Genomic DNA, 19,666 nt, shown 5'->3' with positions numbered 1-19,666 from the left:
TTCATTTCAACTGAGCAACTAATTTTCTTCAATAAAAACTTAACATCCAGTGTTATTACATTTTACTGCCTTGTCCCACTTATAGGAAACCTGCAGAAAAGAGGGATATCAAATGGTGAAAAATAGAAAAAAATCAATTATAAAGTTTTGATGGAGGAAAAAAAGAAGAAAAGTGCAAAAGCTGGTGTTGACATCTAAGACAGCAGTGATGCTTTAATGTTCTTGTAGAGGAAATAGTTTCCAGTAGGAATTTGGGCTTGCACTTAAAACCCAAAATACACACACATGCATTTTTCCAACTGGTTAGCGGAGGAAAGCAGAAGAGCTTTACTAAAGGTTTAAAGGGATTCTGTTGTGGTTTACTTGAGCACAAATGCTCATCACTCTGAACACATCATCCTCATTGCAAAATATGGTGGAGGCAGCAACATGTGGGAAAGTTTTTTTTTTTTCAGGGATAGAAGAGCTGGTCAGATTTGAAGGAAATCTAGTAGGATGTAGCTACAGAAAAATCCTGCAGAAATACTTTCAAACTTAAAAGTTGGTCACTCATCATTTAGTATGTCTGTGCTTGAGGGCTGTTATAAAAAGGAAGGTTCAAAACTGATTTTTTTTTCTCTCAATATGTTAAAAAAATGGAGGAGTATCAGAACTGAAAAGGTTATTTGATTTAGTATTAACTCAGGCAGGAAACATTCAAACTGCATTTTTAGATTTTCATTCAGAATAATAAAAAGAAAACTCCATCTACTACATATAAGCTTTACTTTTTGCTGGCCTATTTCATAGTATTCCATTGAAATAAATAGGAGTCTGGGGTTATAATCTGACAGAGCGACCATTAGATGGCTTAAATAAACCTTTCTATCATAGTCACAAGTGGTGAACATCTTTTGCCTGCTCACCTCCTGTTCCATTAGTGGTGATAGACGGACTGCCAAGGTTGTTCTTGTCCAGTTTGGAGCCTGTTGAGTCTCCGGTTCCCACGCGGTTATGAGGACTGGCTAGGTCCTGCATTTCCATAGACCTTACAAAGGAGAGCATGGAGGACATGAAGCAATAAGATAGACCGCAATTCATGAATTAAACAGAAATCAACAGAAAAACATTCTCCCAGCTGGAAGACCAATGTCTTTCATTTAATATTTAAGACTCCCAGTGAGCAGGTTCAGTCACATTCAGTATATTCACGCTGGGTCATAAACCTCATGCAGCTCAGTGACAGTCAGCTTAGCCGAGCATGTGTTCAGAGGCGTTAGACAGTGGGCCTGCTGACTATTTTATGGACTGGGATGTGTGTGTGTATGTGTGTGAATGTGTGTATACACATATGAGCTACAATACAAACCCACAGCTCTCCGTGCTCTTTTACAATGCGCTCTACATGCATGACTGGGTTGAATCAGCACACAAGGTGGTGATGTTAAACTAAAAGTCTGAGAGTGAGTGTATGGGCAGTTAGAGGGCGAACAGATGAAACATCCACTGGGGTCCTTACAATATTCATTGTACCGTATATTCCGAACTATAAAGCAAACCTCACTATAAGTCGCACCCATAATTTATTTTTAAAGAAATGGAAACATATATATACAAGCCCCACCAGGCCATATCAGCTGCCACTATCTACTGAACCGTCCCCCACCAAACCTGTAGGGGGGCTCTACACATAACCCCTAGAATAGGGACAAAAAAGAATGCCCGCTCCCATTAGCTTGTTGGATTGCGGAAGCAAGAGCTTCTTATGAAAGACGGTGCTTCATCAGCTCTTTATTTCAACTCTGCAGGAGTTGCAGAAAATTAAATGGTTTGACAGGTTTGAAGCGGCAAATAATTGTCAAAATAGGTAAATTCAGGACATTTGTGTCCTATTGCGCCTGCTGCTAATATGCCTGTGCTAAATGAAAATGAACCCCTTCTTCTATGATCTCCATAGAGATCCCCCTGGCCGTTAGGAAAAATCAACAGAAAAGCAGCACCTTCATATAAGGCTCATTATTCAGTGTGGGAAAAAAGTATCGACTAATGGTCTGTAAAGAACGGTATATCTAGACGTTAGATTAAGATTACGTTTTAAAATGGGAAAACACATTGACACAAACACTTTGAGGATACGCTGGGGGAGTGAACGCTGGCACGACTTGCTGCCGCTGCTCGCCGGTATTTTTGTATTCGTTGCTCACTGCCTTCGCTCACCGGTAACTTTTAAACTTTTTTACTTTCTAACGGACAGTCTAATTGTTTTTACTGGGATTGTTTTTACTGGGAATACGACCACGATTCGTCAGCACTACAGGACTGTGTGAGTCCCAACTAGGCTACTACCAGTAGCTCACCTGTCCTGCCTCGTTTTCAGCCTCACCTGGCGTTTTTAATAATGTGGACCGGCAGGACATACACCCTGCTTGTCTGTATCTGGATATTCCTACTGCCCGCTCACCTGCAAGTGGCGGGTTTGCTGCAGTATTCACCCGCTGACCTGCTCCGGCTCCGCTGTCACTCCCTTGGACCTGCGCCCGAGGCTCTCCACCTTCACCCGGACACCACCTTCCAGCCACGTCGGAGATACATCCACCGAGGTTCCCGTCGGATTGTCCACCGCAACGGTTCAACAGCAATAAAATCCATCTGGTCCAGCTCCCGACGGTGGATTCGTCGCCCTCCATGCTCCACCAGCCGGGCTGTCGACCACAGCGTGTTAGCCCGCCTAGCTCGGTCGGCTAGCACCACCACCAGCTGCGACAACAACGCACTCAACTTTGCTCTGCTCAACATCCGTTCACTGACAAGCAAGGGACATCTCATTCAGGATCTCATCACTGACCGTAAACTGGACTTTCTCTGCTTAACCGAGACCTGGCAACAGCCCCAAGATTACTCTCAGCTCAACGATTCCACTCCTAGTGGGTTTGTTTACGTCTCTCAACCCCGTGGTTCCGGTCGCGGAGGAGGTCTCGCGATAATTCATCGCGAGAATTGGAAAGTCTCGCCGGTATCAGCTCCAGTTTCAAGCACGTTTGAATCCACAGTCTGCAAGCTATCTGGTCCAACTCCAACCATCATTGCTGCTGTCTACCGCCCCCCAAAACCGAATAGTGCCTTTTTAACTGAGTTTGCTGATTTTCTCACCCACCTATCCTCTCTCTCACCAAACTTAATTCTGCTGGGTGATTTCAATATCCACATGGACAACACCAATTCGCCTCTTACCAAAGACTTTCTTCTTCTTCTTATGGGGTTTTATGGCGGTTGGCAGACTTGTGAATTGTGCATTACCGCCACCAACTGATATGGAGTAAAGCAAGAAAACAGAAAACGATTCACCCCCCCCCCCCCCCCCCCCCCAAAAAAAAAAAAAAAAAAAAAAAAAAAAAAAAAAAAAAAAAAAAAAAAAAAAACCTGTGTAACTTAAACCAACATAATACTAAATCACATTTGCCCATATAATTTTTAATTTACTCTAGGTCATCTTAACTCTGCCAGTTTCTGATGGTCCCATCGGTCCTCCCATCATACTTCCAACCATCTCCCAGTTCAAATCTTTAATGTCCAGATATTTTTCTGCAGCCTTCACTATTATTTTGATTTTTTCCGTTTTTTTTTGTTGTCTGTGCAGTACAATTAATTACTTCTACCATGAAAAGAACAAAATTTGTCTTTTTAACAATAAGTGAGTCTTCATCAATTTTTTGATTCTCTAGAGGTTTGGAATTTGCCGTGTGTTGAACTGTAGGTTTGGGTTTTTCTGACTGAGATGGGATCCTTTTTGCAGCTTCAGCGTAGGTTATTCCGAGCTCAAATTTCATTTTTTTAATTTCCTCAGACCTTTTGCTTGCTTCACAGCCGCGATAGGCAGCAGTATGTTCTCCACCACAATTACAGCATTTTATTTTAGCTTCTTTTCCACATTTTCCGTACTCATGTTCTCCTGCACACCTTCCACACCTCTGTTTCCCTTTACAAACTGCTGCAATGTGACCGAATTTTTGGCATTTGAAACATCTCAATGGTGGAGGATTGTAGATTTTGACATTATAGCTTATGTAACCGATGAATACTTTGCTTGGTAATTGCTCTTCCTCAAATTTAATTAGCACTGATAAACTGTCAGATCTTTCTCCGTTTCTTGTTGTTTTTAACCGTTTTACTTCTTTTACTTTTGCACCGCTTATGTTTTCCAGAATCTCTTTTTCAGAAATTTTTAGAGGAACTCCTCCAATGACTCCCCTGCTGATCTTTTTGTTCTCCATTAGGCTGCACTGAACTCTTACCAAAGACTTTACTTCCTGCCTAGAGAGTTTTGGATGTCAGCAATACACCACTACCCCCACACACACCAAAGGACATATTCTGGATTTAATCTGTTGCTCTGGTGTCATCCCCCACAACATAACATCTGATGAACTCCCCATAAGTGACCATTTTCTCCTCTCATTTGCAGTTAATCTTACTCTCTCAGTCTCTAAAACATCCCGCCTCATATCCTTCCGGAACATAAAGAAAATTGATCCCTCCACCCTTATTTCAAGTATCCACTCATCCTGCCTCCTTGACTTCAATAATCTACTAACCCCTGATGATCTGGTTTTTCATTACAACACTGGTCTCCATAATATTCTTGACTCACTTGCTCCTCTAAAAAATAGATTTGTTTCTTTCTCTGTCTCCTCCCCCTGGTACACCCCAAATCTCAGAAACATGAAAACCAAAGGACGGCAACTTGAAAGACTTTACAGAAAAACTGGTCTTACTATACACAAAGAAATGTACAATAATCACATTATGCACTATAAGGACTCCATTGCCAGCACCAAATCACAGTACTACTCCAACTTAATCACTGCCAATCAACAGAGCTCTAAGTCACTTTTCTCTATACTTAACAATACCATCAAACCCCAGGACCCTTTCCCCCTGCACCTTTACACAACCTCCTTCTGCAATGACATCATGTCATACTTCACAGAAAAAATCAAGAACATTCACCAGAACCTTGGATCAACGGCTCATCTCAACAACTCAGCAGATCTCCCCCCACCTACACATTTATTCTCCTCCTTCCATCCTCCCACTGTCTCGGAAATCACAGAGCTCATCCAGAAATCCAAATCATCCACCTGTCAATTGGACCCCCTCCCAACACAACTTGTCAAAACCTGCCTTCCCTCTCTGGCTCCCCTCATCTCTGCTATCATCCACTCCTCCCTCACCACTGGAACTGTCCCTACACCTCTCAAAACTGCTGCCATCACCCCGATTGTAAAAAAACCTGGTGCCGACCCCACCAACTTCAACAACCTCCGTCCTATCTCCAATTTACCCTTCATCTCCAAAATTCTTGAAAAAAACAGTTGCCTCCCAACTCCATTCTCACCTATGTGCCAACAGCCTGTATGAAGAATTTCAGTCTGGTTTCCGGCCACTCCATAGCACTGAAACAGCACTCATCAAAATCACCAATGACCTCCTCATGGCATCTGATTCTGGACTACTCACCATCCTCATCCTCCTCGACCTGAGTGCAGCCTTCGACACCATCTGTCACACCACCCTCCTCAGTAGGCTTTCTTCCATTGGCATCACGAGCACTCCGTTGGACTGGTTTATTTCTTATTTTTCTGATCGCACTCAGTTCATTCAACTGAAGACCCTCAAATCCACCCCCTCCCCCGTCACCTCAGGTGTGCCCCAGGGCTCTGTTCTGGGGCCTCTGCTCTTCATCATCTACCTCCTTCCCCTTGGCAATATCTTCCGTAAATTCAACATCCACTTCCATTGCTATGCTGATGACACCCAGCTCTACCTCACCACGCAGCCATCGTCCTCTCTTCCGCCCACCTCCCTCAGAAATTGCATCTGTGAATTAAAGGCCTGGTTCACCAACAACTTCCTTCAATTAAACAGTAGTAAAACCGAGGTTCTCCTCATTGGTACCAAATCAACTCTTTCCAAAACCGACAGTTTCCAAGTCACTATTGATAGCTCCTCCATCTCCCCCTCCCCCCAGGTTAAGAGTCTGGGTGTCATCCTCGATAGCACACTATCTTTCCAATCCCATATAAATAACATTACCCGGTCTGCCTACTTCCACTTAAGAAACATCAACCGCCTCCGTCCCTCCCTTACCCCACACACTACTGCCATACTTGTGCACAGCCTTGTCACCTCCCGACTAGATTACTGCAACTCCCTCCTCTTTGGACTTCCTCAGAAATCACTCCACAAACTACAACTGGTCCAGAACTCAGCTGCTCGCATCATAACAAGAACTCCCTCTATCCACCACATCACTCCGGTCCTCCGACAGCTCCACTGGCTCCCCATACAGTTCCGCATTCAATATAAAATTATCATGATGACTTTCAAGGCACTTCACCATCTTGCCCCCCCATATCTGTCAGACCTCCTGCATGTTCCCACCCCCTCCCGTGCTCTTAGATCCTCATCTGCTTTGCACCTGTCTGTCCCCTCCGCCCGTCTCACCACCATGGGGAGCAGAGCATTCAGCCGCTCTGCCCCCCGCCTCTGGAACTCTCTACCACCCCAACTTCGAAATACGGACTCAATTCTCCATTTTAAAATACAACTCAAAACCCATCTGTTCAAGATTGCTTATTCTCTTTAAAAATATCAATTTCACTGTCACAGCCTCTGTATTTTTAAATGTTTTTAAATGTTTTTATAATTATAATTTTTATTTTTTCTGACACTTTTTATGTTTTGTACGGTGACCTTGAGTGTCCAGAAAGGCGCCTTTTTAAATAAAATGTATTATTATTATTATTATAGTCAATACAAAAATCTATTTTTTCAAATGATGATGCACATTGTAACTACTAACTTATTTTTATGGATAGTCATGCAGTGAAACTTCAAGCAGCAGTTGGAGAACATCTTTGAGACAAGATGGTTCTCATATGTTTGTTCAAGTGCTCTAAACTACTGCACCTGTAAAATTTTGTCTCCTTCCGTTAGGAGATAAAACATAAACCAAACAAATGCAAAGATGGAAAAAAAAAAACACACACACACTGAAGTAAGGTCCTGCTGGTTAAAGTGAACATCCTAGTGCAGCGGTCAAATAGCATCTCCACACATAACTATTAACCAAAGTCAAGATAAATAACAATTCTGCCTGAGTTGTGTGAAGATGATTTGCAAAGAGGAATCATGCATAGGAAAAAAAATGTAAACCTTATATTACTTTAGCAAGTAAGTTATTATGTTCTCTTGCACTTTTGGTCTATAAGTACTGTATGTCTTCCAAATATGTAAAAAGGTTAATATTCTCTCTGGGTGTTCAAAATGCTTCTTCCATCCTTACTTTGGTCTTTCAACAGCAGGAAATGATTCCCTCTCCCTTCCTTGCTCATTTTCTTCCTCTCCCTGTTTTGCTCCTCTTAAGAGGCAGTGGCAGGAATTGGTGTTTCATAAACTCTTCTCTGTTTTTTACATTACATCTGGTCTTTGACTAAAATGAGCAAAATTCTAGTAAACTGTACCCCTCGGTGAAGTCAAAGACACATAGCAGATTCACGGATGGAGAAAAAGATTATATTAATTCCAGCTTAACTGGATTTTTTTCCATTTTGGTTAAAGAAAAGCCTCAAAGTTAAGATTTCTCTTTCCCAGCCAGCTATAGTGTTAAAAAAAAAACATCACTGGCCGTTAAAAGTATTGATATATCTTAAACATTTGGTCATGTAACAATGACAAACTGCTACATGCTAGTAATGACTAACCAACACAATGCAGCCGATAAGTGTGATGTGGAAGGAAAAGGATACATGGTGCATTTTCTTAAAGAAAAATATATAAATTTAGCCCCAATGAACCATTGCTTTGTAGAATGACAAAAAATCTGATTCAGTAATATGATTAAAAGCTGTTACTCTGTGCAGTAATAGAAATATCTCTATTAAATAGTTGAAATATCTAATTCACTGTGTTGTCTTTTTAAATTCAGCAGCCTATCTAGCCTATGGAAAAACCTTCATACAAAGAAAACTTTTTTTAAAAAGAAAATGTCCACTTTTTAATTATTCATTAGTTGATTGATAAGATCAATTCATTTTAGATTGATTCATTAATTGGAAACATGTTCTTTATGCATGTGCAGCCCATGTCATTTTCGTTTCAGCTAACAGTAATGGGTATATATTTCTTTTGTATCTGGTGTGTTGGTGGTTTTCAGAAACTGAAGCCTTTGGCAAGTACCTATGACCTCACCATTGCACCATGAGCAGAGAAAGAGGACACAAAAAACATGCAATATAAACAACACACAGGCAGAAATGATCATACCTGGTGTCTGAAGGGTCTGGAACATGAGATTCACGGTGTGATTTCTTCACCTGCGGAGAGACCAGAGGACGGTAAATTTCTTTCAAAACACCAAGCCTTGAACACACAAAAGCAAAGCATGACACAATAACGGCTCACAAGAACCAGTGTTAAGTTTCCAATAAAAACAAGCCCCATAAACTGGTGTTAATGAGTCAGACACATTGTACCAGGATTATAAACCTATGTGACTAAGACATTTCCATAAGCATAAATATGTATTATCAAAAACTAAACTTTTAGGATTATTTTCATTTTCATTTTTATTTTATTGGGATTGTTACAGCTATCAAAGTAAATGAAGAATAATAATTAAAAAAAACTTTTTTCCTCACAAACTCATGAGAAAAACAGCTAAAGTAAATATATTGTCATCTACAATTTTCTGGCAATGCAGTGTTATCCCTCCCCAATCTGTTGCTGTTACACATTTTGCTCAACAAGAAACTGAGATCTTCTATGTTTTGATGTCACTGAATATTACCAATTCCTATTCATTGAAGGCCAAGGACTTTTTTTTCCTTTTTTGTATATTTAGACATTAACAAACATTTCTCTAGTGTTTGGCAGACTGCATGACTCGGGTTTAACTTATTTGGCATCCTTGTATGAGTTTCTCAGAATTGCTTTTATCACTTTGGCTCGTTCTTTTGGACAGAACTGGTGAAAATAAGTAGTTTGTAGATTGTCCTGTTCAAACACACCTTCTCAGCTCTGCCCACATTTTTTCCATAGGGCTAAAATCAGAACTTTGCAACGACTATTCCAAAAACATGGATTTTTACTTTTAGGCTAACTAGCATTTGGTATGGAGGGTATAATGGGTGGACATTCCCGAGGTGTATATGCTTTACAAGATGTGAATGTCTTAAAATGAGGGATAGAAAATGTTTACCCAAAGATGAGCTGGTAGCATCACTATTCTTTTCACAATTATTTTGGGGCTTGTTTCTTTTGATTTTTCCCAAATAGAAATAACAACCAAGACCAAATTTCCAATCAGTGCGTTTATGGTACTCCTTTAATATACATTCATAATCGTTCTCAATTCAACTAAGCTGCATATGGATGTCTGACTTTAAAACACTAATAGTAATTTTAGAGAACATTTTCCACATTATTCTAGCATTCAATCAGACCTAAAACTAGTAAGGTTAGGTCTAGTTAATTTCAGAAAAACAGAAAGAAAAGTGTCCTTTTTATAAATCTAAAAAAAAATTCTTCAACAATCTATATATCATGTTTTAGCAGTAAGAAAGATTGTAGTTTTTTCTGTTTAAATAAAAGCAGTGTTCAATTGCTCCTTAAAGTGTATGAATTCTCCAACACTAAACTAAACACATGATATAATGAAGAACCACTATCATCTTGTGTCTATATTAACAATCATGAACTCCTGATTAATAATGACCTGCTGTCCATAGCAGTAGCTACCTCCATTTTCAAAGTGCTAACTACAGTCTAAGTGACAGATATTAACTCTCCCTTGTTCACCTGTGACCCTATCTCCACTCTGAGCTTGATCACGCCTCTCAACCCCATGCAAGAGTTTAAAGGTCCCAGCAGGGTCATGTTAGGTCGCAGTGTTAAATATGTCAATGCAGAAATTGAACTCAGACTTGACTTTGGGGGGTACATGTGACATTTGGTCATGTCAATCAATGTGTGCAGGTACTATTGGGGGGTGAATATAGAAAAACATACTTCAGTTTACCCTACAGCATACACTCCCCACACACAGGCTCACTTTAAGCACGCCTTTGTGTGAGGCTATGTCGGGCCAGACAGCAGACCAGTGGTTCTCTATTAAAATTCCTCTCTCTTATTTGGATCAGGAACTAATTAGACGAGTAAATGCAGGGTGGAGCGAGGGCCAATGTGTACCAGCTGCTCTATAATCACTGTGTCAACACACTATCAAGGTGTAGGAGCACGCGCAGGCTGCCAAGCGCACATTTTCGCATAGGGCACAATGCACTCCTAGGAAAATTCAACCAGGCAGCATAAATTCAAGTAATTTCCAAATTATCGCAATCATAGGTAAGTACTCTGAAAAAGAGCAAAGTGGACGTTAAACTCAGGCTTTCTGGAAAATGGGACATGTCTGTGTGTTTATGTGGAGAGGATGCCTTTGTCCTGTTATGGTTCTGATTAGAGAATCCTGCTGAGAGTGAATAAGAAGGCACACTTAGCCATTTAAGACAGAGGTCAAAGGTCATTCAGTCTTTTCGTATGGATCACTTTACACACACACACACACACCCATACGCACCACTTTCATGTCACGTTTTATGCTTTACTGAAATTCAACAAGGCTGTCACTCATAGCATCAACTGGGATGGCCGTGAGAAACTACAGTCCACATGTAAAACACATGCAGGGCCCGGACACACATGCACACATAACACACGCACACAAAGGAAAACACATACTGTAATGCATATGCTTGGCTTGGTTTCTGCCTCAACAGGATCTATGAAAACACAAGCACACGCAGGCTTTGATCCCGGAAAGCTTTTAGGACGCAGGCTTTCCCTCAGTGTCCGAGTCTCTCGCCTTCCTCAGCATAACAAGCCTTTTTATTTCTGACTCCTACACACATGTATCTCATATGTAAAAATACCACATGTTCATTTCATATGACTTCAGGCTTTAATCAAATATGGTGGGCATAAGAAATCATCTTTAACATTACTGGATTTTCTGCTGTTCATAAAGTCAAAGTCATTGAAAAAGACAGTTCAAAAGATGTTAAATAACAGCTAATACAACTGAAATATTAAACATCTCTTATTAATACACATCTATCACATCTAGCAGCATTAGTTCTGTAAGAACCAGCGCTTTATTTCTAACATTAGAAACAAAGATCCCCTGAGTTCACTTTTCGGGGGCCACAATGTCTGAATAAACCATTTGTGTCACCTGAGCCACCCAAAAAGATGACCTTTGACCTGGTTGACCGGGTGACCGGTCTTGAACACTACCTGGTCGGTGAAAGAACTCCCCATGGGATGTATCCATCTAGCACAGGTAATTAGCACTATAAAGGTTCATTTGAGCAAACAATACGATGTTCTTTCTAATAATATGTCACTTTACTTTAGAACTATGCAGACCAGAAATGTGTCAGGCAGATATATATGCTATTAAGGATTTTCGCTGAGCTCCATTACATTTAGTTAATTATTTTATTTCTTAAAAAGCTCAATAAAGTTGCTGAAAATCAACATCAAATGGATACTTAAGGACTGTCTGTGGCAAACGGTTTTTTCCTCTTATGCAGGACAAAGAGAAAGAAAAAGAATCGCTGAGCTGGTGGTTTCCGCTAAGAACAGTATTTTTATTATTATTATTATTATTATTATTATCATTATTATTATCATTATTATTATTATTATTAGTAGTAGTATATTATTATTATTATACGTACAATGTTTGTTTAAAAATAATGTACTTTTTTGTGGCAAATATTTCTTATAAAGAGTGACTGTATAGGAGAAGGGGAAATTAAAATATATTAATGAATTATTAGAAAATGCAGCAACATATAAATAAATAAATAAATACATATAAAATAAATACATATAGATAAAATAAATAAATATACATAAATCTACTAACTTTTCTGGTACTGAATTTTTTTCATTTTCTCCACAAATAATTTCTATTTAGGTAAACAGCAAACTTCTAACAGTGAGATATTTCGCGATTCACTTTGCTGTATAACAGCAGCTTGTGTTATCTTTGAATATGAAAATAAATATCTTCTCAGGCTTGTAGATGCATTCTTACCTCAGACTGTAATCAGGCCAGTTAACAGTCCCACACTTCCACAGCGCATAACAGAGCTCTGCGATCCGGCAGCTCCCCCTTAAGACACAGACCCGCTGCCCTCTTACCCACAAATGGAGACGCACACACACTCCCTGAGTGCCTCTTTTCTCCTTCTACCTGCTTCACACTTTGTACTCCAGGATTTGCACAACACTACAATTTTTATCCTTCTTCTCTTTTGGGATTTTCTTTTTCCCTTTTTTTGGAACAGAAAAGAAACCCTGCATGTAAACTATGTCCTCTCTGCTGCTGCTGCTGAGGTCAATCCATGCACAGCTGCTGTCTTCCCGACTCCAGTAATGGGGAACATTTCACTCGTCTTGTTTCTCTCCTCCTCTGCCTCCACCCCCTCTTTTTCTCCTCTCCTCCTCCTCTTTTTTTTTCTCAGCTGTCACTCATTACAAACTCACCCAAGCTTACAATTAGAGCTTAAGAACATTTTAAATGTTAATCATTTTGTATTTCCAGTCTAATTTTGGGTGAGTCTTTGATCTGAAATCAATATGTCCATAAAAAATATAGTAAACAAATGTATCAATGAAGACAATGTATGAGTATACAGATCAATGCCTTGCAGTAGAAAATACAAACATGACCATAAACTTCACACCTTTCAATTGACCATTCCTCCTCCCCCATATCCCCTCCACACATACTTAGACACCCGCACCACACAGGGGCCCACATGTACACCTGAACACACTGTCAGCCCGTGTTAACTGGAACCACTCGGCTACACACATGTGTCTTGGGTTAAATAGAGATCAGCAGGAAGGCTGGATGGGAGCGGACACTTACATTCATCAAACCTCCAAGTTACATCGGTCTGAAGATGGCACTCTTTCACTTTGATCGTCAAGACAGTTTTAAAGTCTGGTACTGAGCCCAAGACAAGCCAGGCTAACTTTTACACCATTTTATTCACCTTTTGAAAGTAACACTATTATTATATTAATAAACTTTTCAAACAAATAAATATGATGTAAATGAGTAGCTTATTCATTTCACCTTAAAAATCGGGTTAGATACATTCTTGTCATTTCTAATTTGAGGTGATACAACAATTTTGTAGTTTTATGGCCGGTAAATGGTTTAAATAAAGGTGAAAATGCAAAAACATACTGAAATACTATTTTACTGAATTTTACTTTATAAGAAAACGCTATACTTTCTTCATAATATACCTTTATATCGTTGAAGTTATAACAGGGATTTCTCATAAAGGCTTAGAGGCAGCTTCCTGCTGCTCAAGACTGGAGGGGAGAGCAGGCTCAACAGCTGATTAATGCACAACATACTCATATTTAATGTAGTTTAATGACTACATTTATGAAGTTTAACAAATCATATTTTACCTATAATTTTACAAAATTAAGCCTCTTAAGTATTCAATGAGAAATCACAACTGGTGCAAAGATACACTAATACAGACATTTTTTGTAGAAATTCGTGGCCTTTTTTTCAGCGAAGTAATTCATTTCAATCAATTTTATGATAATCTGCTTTTTCGACACACTGAGATTCATTTGCAGTCTGTAAAAAAACTACAGCTGATATACGATCCTGCATGCTTTTGCAAATGTTAATTCCCGTCATACATTGCAACAACTTATTTTTGTAAATAGACAAGTAACACTAGCGCAACCGTATTTGGGAGAAAAAAGGGCTGCAATATTTACACAGATATGAAGACCAAATTGAAATTGGCCTCTGTCTTCAACAGGGAACCAACCACCTAGATTGGTCACCGAGATGCAGCCAAACACCCAAGCATTTGCCGGCCAGCCTTGATTAATAGACTGTCTTCAGAAGGTGTGTACACATTAAAGCAAAAGGGTGCAGCTCCTGCACATGTGAGTGTGTGTCTGAGGGCTGAACGTTTGACAGTGCATGTAAAGGACTAGATGTCAGGACAGATTAGGGTGCTGCCGAAGTGCTTGACAACTCAAGCACTTTATTATTAGCCAGGCAAGACCCCATTTGGAGGGGGGCTGTCCGAAAACATCCCCGGCGAAATATTTTCACAGCAAGTGGAGAAGGGAGGAGAGAAGGTGTCCTCAAACATGCCTAATGAAATATACAGCTATACTTAAAATAAAGACCAAAAGAAAGAGAAAACAAAACACCAGTGATTAGATTAGATTAGATTAGATTAGATTAGATAATAGTGCAGGGAGATTAACAGAAAATGTGCAGACAGTATCCTGCAGCAGGTACAGTAAATACCGTTGTTCAACTTTGCTTTTTGTTGACTTTAGAAGTACCCTAAAAAGTTGTATAGGAGTGAGATGATCTGGCCTTGAAAATGACATCCAATCAGTTGATTTTCCCATTGAATATGTTTCTTATTCAATGGTAGACATTTTTCAGAAATCAGTATTTGACCTCACTTAGCTTACATTAACTCCACATACCTGTTGCTTGTGTGCCGTCTGTGATACAGCTTGCTACATGCCCTGTGGTATTTAAAGGAAAATTCCGGTTTTTAACACTTTTAGCCCATTTTCTGTAGTGTCCAGGATGAAATCGAATGATCGACACCAAAATTTTGACAATTGGTCCTGTCTCTGCTATTTGGCTCATGCAGAATCCCCCCCTGGCTGCTTCAGAATGGCTTCCATAGTGCATGTCCGATAATGTCCTTAAAACAACCTTAAACGTTCTTTTTTTAAAATATGCTACTCACCGGGTCGTCAGCGCTGTTCAATGACGTCCCAAAAAAAGATTTGTAAAGAACAAATGTTCCTGTAGTGTTTTATTTAGCATTTTGTAAATCCCATTGAGTTCTGTTGGAATAGTCAATATCCCTCCGCCACCGGAAACGGAAATGGGGCCTGTTTACGCTTAGTTGTAGTCTTTTCGCAAGGCCCAAGTGTTTCTGCTTCACTCTGTGTACTCCGACGTCGAGGTGCTAACGTCTCTGTTAAACACTTTAAAAAACTCTGAAAATGGAATACGAAAGGTGGATTCTTGAGGAGGACATATTGGACTTTGAGTTTGACGGTAGAGGATACCGTCGCCAACTAGTGGTCTGGAGTGTGCAACGCTTCAGATTCGAACGGGAAGCGGAAGTTTATAAGCGGTTGTGATGTATCGGAAAAAATAGTTCTGGGATTTACAAAATGCTAAATAAAACAAGACAGGAACGGTTTTTCTTCACGAAACTTTTTTTGGAACGTCACTGAACAGCGCTGACGACCCGGTGAGTAGCATATTTTAAAAAAAGAACGTTTAAGGTTGTTTTAAGGACATTATCGGATATGCACTATGGAAGCCATTCTGAAGCAGCCAGGGGGGGATTCTGCATGAGCCAAATAGCAGAGACAGGACCGATTGTCAAAATTTTGGTGTCGATCATTCGATTTCATCCTGGACACTACAGAAAATGGGCTAAAAGTGTTAAAAACCGGAATTTTCCTTTAAGTATTTTTCACTTAAACTTATCACAACATTCTTTTTGTGTTGTACACATGATTTGATATTTGATCTCATGAATCTAGGCAATATTTTTTCCTCACAAAGATGGTCATGTCATATTGGTATTAGTTTTAACAAATTCGGTTGCCTGTTTGGTAACCTAGCACCTCTCAGTGCGGGCGGATCAATTATACATAGACCACCTTCAAGATCGGTCTTAATTTCTTTTTATGACAGTTTAGCAAATTTCTATGAGTCATGAAAATCATCTTTCTGAAAGTGTTGTTCACCCAATGGATGAATGATCAATGAGTCATATCAAAAGAGAAACAGGCTAGTGTTAGCCTAACACTCCAGAACACAACACCGCATAAGAATAGTAGGTGCAAATAATAATGGAAGCAAAATATTAATTACGTGAAAACTGCACCTTTTTGATGAGTCATTAATTTCCTCAGAAAAAAATTATCACAAGCATCAGAATTTTGGGGGAAGTATTGTCATAATATTATTGTAGCTTTCTTCTGTTGGGAGCTGGAGAAAATACCACTTTTCTCCAGCAGAGTCCGCCGTGGATCCTCTGAGGGAGCCTCCTGCACAGGTGCAGCTCATCAAGACCATCAGAGGATCCACTACTTAAGCTGCCTTCAGACCTTACCTCAATGCCGCAGTGTTGTTCCAGTTGGTCAGCGCTAAAGCCTTGATCTCAGTGATTTTTCCATGTCCTTAATCCCGAGTCAGATCCTAACGTTTGTCTCTGTGCCTCTAGGTGACTCGTGCTTCCTCCGTGAAAGCTCTGGAAGAGCTAACCTGCCGAGCCGACCCTCCGAGCCAAACCCTGAAGATTCTCAGTCTACCTCTAAGCAGCTCTGGGCAAGAGCTAGGAAACCCAAGCCAAGGTCTGTTCTAATAAGACGTGAGACGCTGAAGCAGCTAACGGACTCTGCTAACACATCCTTCTCCAGAACCAACAGTGACTCTCCCAAGGAGAACCTCAAGAACCCTCAAGGTACTATCAGAGCACCATTGGAAACCAAAACCCCGTCAACAGTCCTTAACTGTGTTGTCTCTCACGCAGACTCCGGTGAAACCAGATTCCAGGCCCAAACCAGTCATCTGCATATTACGTGCTTGTGCAAATAAACTTGTTAAACTTTTCATCTTGTGTCCGTCAGTGGTGTTCTGCATCTTTGGGTCTCCATTAGAGAACCGATCATGACATCTTCATCCGCAAAAAAAGATGTTAGGATTGAAATATTGAAGGGCGAACAAATTTAGGCACAGCAATTATTTTATATGAGTAAATTGAATAATTTTTGTGAGGGAATGTTTAAACATTCAGATTTTTTTTTTTTTTTTTTGTTAGTTTTCTTTGTTGAACTGCATAACATTTATCCATTCAGTTTAAAGCTTGATTCTATTAAAGATAACTTTTACTGTAAAAATTTAGGGGAAAAAAAAATATTGTATTTGGAAAATATGTTTAGTTTCTTAAAAGATGATGCAAGGCGATTTGTTGTCTCAACATTTTGCGCTACATTCACAAAGATAAATTGATAAAAATGCGGTGCTGAATCTTTAAACCTTTAAAAAAAACACACACACACACAGCCTTTAAACCATAACAATCCCCCTCCTCCCATCCACACACATTCATTTAGCTGTCCCATGCTCAAAGCTTTCTGCTGTCCCCATTTGTATGAGTGGTTATCAGAGTGGTAACTTTATCCCCTTCCTTTCATGTAAAATACATTGTGCTGAGCCTCCTCCCTCACACCGACCCCCCCTCCTCCATTCCTCCTACACCCTGCCTCCAGTTCCCCCACCCTGGGAGGTGTAAATCTATCCGTCTCTTTATACCTCCAAAAATGCTCTCTTTTCAGGTGTAGTAGGAAGCTATAAAGAAAAAAAAAGAAGTCAGAGAGTGAAAGGGAAGAACAAGGTGAGTCTGTGGATATGGGGGGAAAGAGGAGGAGGTATTCGGGTGAAATAGGTAAAGGTTGGTTTCTTTCTGTTCCTTTCTGGCTGCCTCTCTTTACTTTTCTACGCATACGTTATGTTGCTACCAACTGTTGTGAGGAACAGCATCAGAGCCATATGCACTTCACTTCCCTTAAATGTGAAAGAGTTTAAACAAATTGATGCTCCATTAAACAAGCCAGTGATCAAATCACACCAGTTCTGCTGGCCCTGTCAGCGACTAAGATGGATAAATTCAACAAAAAAAAAAAATCAAAACTTCAACTGAAAATGACAGCGTTGCATATACATTCATGCTTACATGTGGATTGACTGATAATACATCACTTTTGTGATAGATTCAAAACTTCCACTATAAAAAACTTCTGAATGCTCTATGTTGGTTAATATTATTTGTTTAATTACATTTAAAAAGCTTAGTTTGTGCGTGTATCATCCCAAGTCCTTTAGTTCTGATACAAAAAATTCTAAATATTTACATCAGAATTCGCTGGTCAGACCTTGAGGAAAACTGGATATCCATACGCAATGAGGAAAACCTTGGTGAATAATTTTTATACAACATTTATTAGTTAAGGCTTCATTATGCAATATATAATTGATCTTAAAACTGATATAAGATATGTTTTAATAGAAATCCTTAAGGTGATGAGTTATGGGTATTTATTTTCTAGTTGAGGAAATCTACGGATAAAACTTGGTGCTACAATGAGTAGAAAGGATTCGACACTCATTCAGCTATATCATTAACCAAATGTTTTCACAGAGATTAAAAGACAATACCATGAACTAAAACACAGTGTGATTTTGGCAACTTGGTGTTGGCTTAGAATTATATAAATTAGGTAAATAATTATGAATCATAAATATTCACCAACACCCTAACATAACTTATATATATACTTTACATGTATATACAAATTGAACATGTAAAGTCTTAATTACTACCTTTTTTAGTAATTTGTAAAAAGTACACATTTGAAAATAGTCCTTAATAGCAATTCATTTTAAAGGCAAAGCTGGTAAAGTTAGACGCCAGGCAGAATTAAGACATGGAAAAAGGGTCACTCCCTATAGTACACCCTGCTTTGGTGGTCTTCATACCTGCTGCTCAATTTGGCTCCTCATTGTCTCAGGGAGTGAGGGGATCACAGGGACGATTTAATGCCGCTTTACTCAATGGAGACAAATGAAAAACCACTGATGGATTTCTATGTGTGCATCTGTGTGTGTGTGGGAGGCATTGGTTCTGCACTGTTAGTTGTGCGTTTGGCCTCGACTGCTCCAGCGCAGTTAATCTGAGCAGGGTAATTAAAAAAACAACTGGGAGAAACCTAAACCAGTCCATGGCTGACCATGCAGACACATATGCACCCATATTAGCCATTACTTTAATCAGTTTAATATAAAATGTATGTCAGTACTATATTTATATCTGACAGTGAAATAGACACATAGCTAACAGTTTGATAAACCTCAGAGTGGAGTTTTATTGGTGCCACGCGGCAAACATTTCTGAATGGTTGATGATTCCAAGCAATATGTTTAATTCTTTTCAGTTTAAACTCCTTTAGAGTTTATTATGTTAACTTTGAGAGTTAAAATAACCTAGATTTATTTTTAGGGGTTTGGACCACATGTTAGTACATTGAAAATGTTCTGAGGCAAATAATAAGAACAACCTCAGGCCCCCCTGGAATGTGGATAATTAACTCTGTTTAGGAATAACTTGTGCAGTGTTTTAATTACACATGCACCAACTTAATCCAAATAGCTGGGCTATGGATTTCCTGCGATACCCAATACTGATCCAATACTATCGTTAAATGAACAAACCTTACATAAAGGCATCAGGCTTTAGTTAAAAATAGTTGAGAAAAAGATAACAAATTCACACAGAAAAACATTTACTTAATATTAGTTATTAACAATTGAAGTCTTCACAAGCAGAAAAAGAAATGAATGATACTTTCATGTAAAGTATACTGCAAACAGATATTTTGGATGGCAAACCAAAACTTGCGTAAACAGAACACAACCTAACCTTGCGCTGCAAGCTGGATTGTTCCGAGATCTGAGTTTTTAGTC

At 39.4% G+C, this 19,666-nt stretch overlaps 1 protein-coding gene across 8 annotated transcripts in view; it reads right to left on the bottom strand.

The window, feature by feature from the left end:
- eya4 (EYA transcriptional coactivator and phosphatase 4) overlaps window positions 1–19,666 on the bottom strand; it is a 63,687-nt gene that overhangs the window by 27,710 nt on the left and 16,311 nt on the right. For 5 of the 8 annotated variants that reach the window (XR_005281448.1, XM_038292630.1, XM_038292631.1 and 2 more), the window contains exons 3-4: window positions 8,305–8,354; window positions 906–1,027 (exon numbers count right to left, since the gene is read on the bottom strand). Coding sequence is in view for 7 of the 8 variants with exons in the window: in XM_038292630.1 (XP_038148558.1) it covers window positions 906–1,027; window positions 8,305–8,354 (172 nt within the window). In the remaining variant the exon portion in view is untranslated. Of the gene's footprint in view, window positions 1–905; window positions 1,028–8,304; window positions 8,355–10,776; window positions 10,818–12,139; window positions 12,493–19,666 lie in introns of those variants that run through there. The other 3 variants (XM_038292634.1, XM_038292637.1, XM_038292633.1) reach the window with 3 other exon arrangements.

The sequence above is a fragment of the Cyprinodon tularosa genome, unplaced genomic scaffold (assembly GCF_016077235.1).
Source record: "Cyprinodon tularosa strain WSP-4 unplaced genomic scaffold, ASM1607723v1 ctg315, whole genome shotgun sequence".
NCBI classification, from domain to species: Eukaryota; Metazoa; Chordata; class Actinopteri; order Cyprinodontiformes; family Cyprinodontidae; genus Cyprinodon; species Cyprinodon tularosa.
The sequence above is the reverse complement of the archived record's forward strand: the minus strand, read 5'-3'. Positions and strand labels throughout refer to the sequence as shown.